The sequence below is a fragment of the Aplysia californica genome, unplaced genomic scaffold (assembly GCF_000002075.1).
Source record: "Aplysia californica isolate F4 #8 unplaced genomic scaffold, AplCal3.0 scaffold00070, whole genome shotgun sequence".
In the NCBI taxonomy this organism is placed as follows: domain Eukaryota; kingdom Metazoa; phylum Mollusca; class Gastropoda; order Aplysiida; family Aplysiidae; genus Aplysia; species Aplysia californica.
Genome location: NW_004797340.1, coordinates 33598 through 39561, shown reverse-complemented (window position 1 = coordinate 39561; position 5964 = coordinate 33598). Strand labels below are relative to the sequence as shown.

The 5964-nt window shown below is 42.7% G+C and overlaps 1 protein-coding gene across 1 annotated transcript in view; it reads right to left on the bottom strand.

The window, feature by feature from the left end:
* Nucleotides 1–214: 214 nt before the first annotated feature.
* Nucleotides 215–5964, bottom strand: part of MRP (MIP-related peptide precursor) — a gene marked incomplete at its 5' end in the record, with an annotated part of 11515 nt that continues 5765 nt past the window's right edge. Inside the window, 1 exon segment of the mRNA NM_001204685.1 lies at nt 215–2911. Coding sequence (NP_001191614.1) covers nt 777–2911 — 2135 coding nt within the window. The 3' untranslated portion in view covers nt 215–776.

The window sequence follows — 5964 nt, the reverse complement described above, 5'->3', positions numbered from 1 at the left end:
CTCCTCCTCCTCCTCCTCCTCCTCCTCATCATCATCATCATCATCATCATCATCAACGTTGTCAGAAGTAGTAGCAGAAGCAATGACGATAGTGGAAGCAGTAGCAGAAGTAACAGAAAACAAGAACATTAACAGTACCTGCTACAATATCACAGACAACAGCAACAACAACAACAAACACTACAGAAACATTAAGAACAGACACACGCCAGGCTAGGGTTTCCAGTTTCTTAATTGTTGTCAATAACGTTATCACACATCAATATCATTGCTTCTCATTAATCCTTCCAAATGCATCTTTAAAAGGAGTCGTACAACGAAGTGAACACAAATGAAAACCAAAGTCCCCACTTGAAATGATCAAAATGCAGCTCACAGATAAACAAAATAATTTAATTAAAGGCATATATGATTAAAACAAGTATGCAAGTAGATAAATCTGTCAATATCCCTGGTCTACTCGCGTCGACGCACCCGTGCAGTGACTGGCTGGCCTGAACCTGCAACTAAACAACGCGAGCCGATCAAATCGCAAGGACAACAGCAGTTTCGATCTTGTTTTGGCAGACTTATCCTACAATGCACTACACTCCCTCTTAAAAAGTCAATAGGTCTCTTCACAAAAAAAATCTCCATCGGATAACGGCTCTAGTTTCATCTAGGCCGAAAATTCTTCCCCATCACCTTATCAAAGGTGCAGAGTAACTGATTTCTGCCTTGCTTAAAAACAAGGGTAAACATAATTTCATAACGTATTATACGCTGGATGGACAAAGCTACCTCTCCATCGACTCATCAACGAATTCGTCGAATGGCCCCAAGTTGTACTCGCTCCGTCTACCGACCATCCCTGGCACCCATAACCTCTTTTCGTTTTGGATCCTCGCTTTGATCTGTTTGATAGCCTGCAGTCGGCTCAAAGCTTCAAGCAATTGCGCGTAGTCTCTTTCTGAGACGTCTTCACCCCTTTTTCTGCCTATAAACCTTGGAGCTTGTCTTTTCACGTCGTCGTTTCCCAGGAAGTCTGCGCAGTCATCCAACTCTAGTATATCTGCCTCCGCACACAGCGCTTTCTGATACCAGTCAAGGTCCCTCTTGCCGATAAATCTCGGCGGCCCCCGTTTACCGACGAAGCGTGGAGCGCCTCTCCTGCCGATAAACCTCGGGGCACCTCGGCGACCCAGAAAACGAGGTGCCCCTCGCTTTCCAACAAACCTGGGAGCGCCTCGTTTGAACAGCACAGTCTCATCGTATTCATTTTCATCGTCAGTATCATCATTGGTGAAATCATCACTGCCTTCTTCGTTCAGCTCCGCGGTTCTCTTGCCCATGAAGAAAGGATCAGATCTGCGGAAAGTTTCTTTAAATTCTTTCGCTGACATGTACGGGGAGGAGAGACTGTATTTCCCGGGAGACCTGTACAGACTAAACCGCTTTCCTATAAAGTGTGGGGAGCCACGAGGGGGATAGCGATACTCGCGTTTTCCGAAAAACCTGGGGGCCTGCCTGGCTTCGATTATCAACGGAAAGGCAGTCGCTGCTGCACGCTTTGACACATGATGTTCGTCAACGTACCTCTTTCCAAAAAACCTGGGCGCCTGCCTCGTTTGTCTACCAGATTCTGAAGAAGACAGTGCAGAATCTGAACTTTTGTCAGAGCTGTCGGAATTTGATTGCTTTTTGCCAAAAAATCTGGGCGAACCTCTTGTCGCCACATCAATGCTATTGCCACCGTCGTCTAATCCATCTGATCGCTTCCTGCCGAAAAATCTGGGTGAACCTCTCGCCATGAGACCAATATTTTCATCATCTGTTTCATCCGACCGTTTCTTTCCAAAAAATCTGGGTGAACCTCTTGCCACGAGACCAATGTTATCATCATCTGATTCGTCCGACCGTTTCTTTCCAAAAAATCTGGGGGAACCTCTCAAGCTAAAGGAAATGTTTTCATCGTTAGCCCTTTTCTTCCCAAAGAATCGAGGCGACCCTCGTTCACCTAAGAGTATATCCTCGTCGTCAGCTCGCTTTTTGCCAAAAAATCGAGGAGAACCTCTTAGAGCAACACTTATCTCGTCATCCAAATCGCTAGATTGCCTTTTACCAAAAAATCTGGGCGAACCCCGCAAGTCCAAAGCTACATTGTCATCTGAGCGTTTTTTACCAAAAAACCTGGGAGATCCTCTTGCAGCTATCATAATGTCATCATCTTGCTTCTTTCCAAAAAATCTGGGAGAACCCCTCGAAGCCACAGATATATAACCACTGTCTCCTGCTGACTCACCAGACGACTTTTTGCCAAAGAACCGAGGTGCAGCTCGCTCGTCTATGTCTACATTCTCGTCAAACCTTTTCTTACCAAAAAATCTGGGAGACCCCCTCTGCTCTCTATTAGATTCGGGGAAACTCTTTTTCCCAAAAAATCTTGGAGACCCCCTTGTGTCCAGAGCCAATTGTTCAGAATTACTCGTGGGAAACTCAGAGCTTTTCTTACCGAAAAACTTCGGAGCCATAGCTCGCTTCTTTCCAAAAAATCTGGGCGCTTGCCCCCGTTTTTTGCCAAAAAACTTAGGCGCTGCACCCCTCGTGTCCACCTTAGTATCACTGTCTTCAGGAGTCCCAGATTGGGACAGAGAACTTCCCATAGGGTTAGAAAAGTCAGGAGAGAGATCTGGTTGCGATACCGGCTGCGCAGGCGCAAAAAGCTGGCCACCCTGAGACCCATCGAGTAGCGATCGGTAATAAGGGTCAAGCGACGGCGCTCGCTGCTGCGGCTCATTATTGTTACTATGTTGCTGTTGCTGCTGCTGTTGCTGCTGCTGCTGGGCAACCAAATGCTGTTCCTGCTGCTGCCGTGCTGCCTGAGCGTCTGCTGAGGCGGCGGAGAGGGCAGCGGCGCTTGCGCTTTGCGTATCTGCCAATGAGAAAAAAGCAATGTGCTGTTGAGCTAAAGGGTTTTTATTTATTACCATGACGGTTGACACACACAAGCAAAACCTTTTGTCAATGCTTTTAGTTTCAGCTTGCGTTTGAGTAATGAGAAGCACATAGACATTATAATGGCCATTTAGTGCTGAGAAAAAGAGAGACAGGCAGACAGAAACAAAAGAGGGAATGCGAAGAAGCGTACCTACCAGTGGCACCTTCCAACCACCCGCATCTCCATCTGCACCAGCGGACACATTAACATTTAATGTTGCTGCGCGTAGATAGCACAGGACACATATTACTAATTAATTATTAGGGAGATACCTAATTTTAAAACAATCCCCAAGGAAAACCAATGACCTTGTAGGTATCTATAGATGTTCTTTCTTGTTCTTAAATCTGCTGGTGGCACCGATTACTCCTGAGACATTTGAAACTTTCACTGATTGGTATATATTAAAAAGTTGTGTTTTCTTATAGTTATCTTTTTAATTTTAAAAAATTTGAATACAGAGAAACACATTTACACAATAATGGTCATTTATTGCCGTGAAAAAGTAAGACAGATAGAAATAACAGCGGGAAAGTAAAGAAGTAGGACGTGCAAGCTCTAACCACCCGCAAAGTTATATTAAAAGCTTGTAGACTACCTAACCTAATAAATAACTCGAGCAATCCATTATTGCTTTTTGCGGCTACATGATTTTGTACTCAGATAAAGATTGTCGTCAAAAATCGTCACTGAACAATGTTGTCCGCATGTCCGTATTGTTTACTAATTTAACAACTTCGTGGAAAGTTTAGATACGTAATTAGACCAACACCCTCACCGACTGTGGAAGCACAATGGTACATAATTAAGCACAGCAGTTTAATATAATTAGTCACCAGGTTTCAAAGGCTTACAGCCGAATTAACCAAATAAAGTACAAAATGAAGCCACAGAAGACACTACATATAAAAACGGTAGCTACATAAACTGAAGCACCCTTCCTTTCTCAGGTCACGATTTCAGCCTGTTGAGTAATTTGTCGTGGGAGCGAGTTCCTACAAGTGTGATTGCTCTTTACATCCTAGTTGCCCTTCAATATGATACCGAATAACCTTTTTGGTATCGATATCTAAGAGAGTTTCGTTTAATCTGAGTAAACAGAGCCACAAGGGTATGATGTGTTGGTTGTTGTATATCAGTCTCGTTCTTTCTTGGCCAAGAAAGAGCGAGACTAATTTACAGAAAACGATAGGCTTAGAGAACAGAAGTAAGACGTACTAGAAGCACCCCCCAACCATCTAAAAGAGTGAAAAAAGAGTGAAAAAAGAGTGAAAAAAGAGTGAAAAAAGAGTGAAAAAAGAGTTAAAAGTTCTGAAGGTTCTCTTCAATTGTAACATGTGATGGCACTATGTCCTCTGTTCCGTTTTATTATACCGTAAGTATCAAACTCTTCGGAGCACTGACGTTCAGTTTGAGATCGGGCGGGGGGTGAAATGATATTGAAAAAGATTTCATCTGTTTACCTAAAGTCAATCACAACAACAACAACAACAACAACAACAACAACAACAACAACAACAATAACAACAACAACAACTGCTCTAACAGTAGCAAATCCCTGGCGAATTGTGTATGGAATTGCTGAACAGAGGAGAATTGATATTCCAAGTACGTACAGGGTATCGAATATTCCACGAAGGTAGTTTTTCAGCATGCAAAGTCACGATACGAAGGGCGAAAACAGGGACAGAAGAAAAGATAAAGTACCAAATGAAATATTGGTTACGGAAAGTAAACTACAACTGTCACTTTTTGGACGAACGGAAGATCCACCATTATTACATTTTTTTGTTTTGCTCTCTCATGACAGGGATTTTCTTTTCACGGATATGCGGGTTAATTAAAAAACAAAATGAAAAGCTGTGGGGAAAGCTAAGTTTTCCTCAAACATTTTGTCAGCATTCTAGGAGGTTACTCACACTAAAGGAGGTCACCTATGAATTAATTTTGTTGGCTTACATCCAAGTGGGGGTAGAATCGTTTCTCTCATTTTTCCAGTAGTTTTTGTAACACGACAAGGTATAATTCAGCGCTTGTCATTTTTCGGACATATACAGTTATTAATATCATCATAACGCTTTTCATTTATAGTGCCTTTGATGAATAAAGTACTCATCTATCTTGAATAGAAATTGAGAAGATTGCGATTGAAACGGGTGGGAGTCGTCTAGTGCCACGGGTAAAATAAGTGAGAGAATGGCTGCCAAAGTTTTGTGACTTCCAAAGCTTTAATGTCCTTGGAGAGAGGAAACATACATGTTTATTCCATTGAACAAGGTTTCTCAGTAAAAATCCACACGAACTGTATTTAAATGAACGCAAAAGATGTTGAGCCAAATGTTGAAAAATCTAAAGAAGAAAAAAAAAAAATCGGTAAAAATTGTCCAACGGGTGGAAAAAATGTCCGTGTTTTTATTTCAGTATTTTGACGAGCGCGCGATTTCGCCACGCTGCCAAACATTTCTTTTGTGCGCAGTACACGTCATGGAGACCAGACGCGTTGACTTCGAAACTATCTTTGTTCACGTAGCCAGGCATTACATACAGCAGTTAAAAAACAAAGCAACCCCGATTTCTTACGAATTCTCAAAAACCTGACGGCCAAGATCCTAGTTGGAAGAGTTCAGAACAACATGATGATATTGTGATAACTGAATTCTTAGAGGAATGTTAATTCAAATATTATGACCAGATCAGTCAGTCGTGAACGGTGCAGAGTGACAGCGACTCACGTTTAAAAGATCAATGGTCGGGCTGCCACGTTCAGTGGCCTTTGCAAGACGACAGAAAGACGCACTTGTCAACCTTTTGCATAAAAATGTGGAATGTGATTATTTCGTTTCACAAACACACGTTTACGTGTATATGTCAGAGAGAGAGAGAGAGAGAGAGAGAGAGAGAGAGAGAGAGAGAGAGAGAGAGAGAGAGAGAGAGAGAGAGAGAGAGAGAGAGCCATCTTCCCTGGCCCCTTTTGGTTACCTGCACTT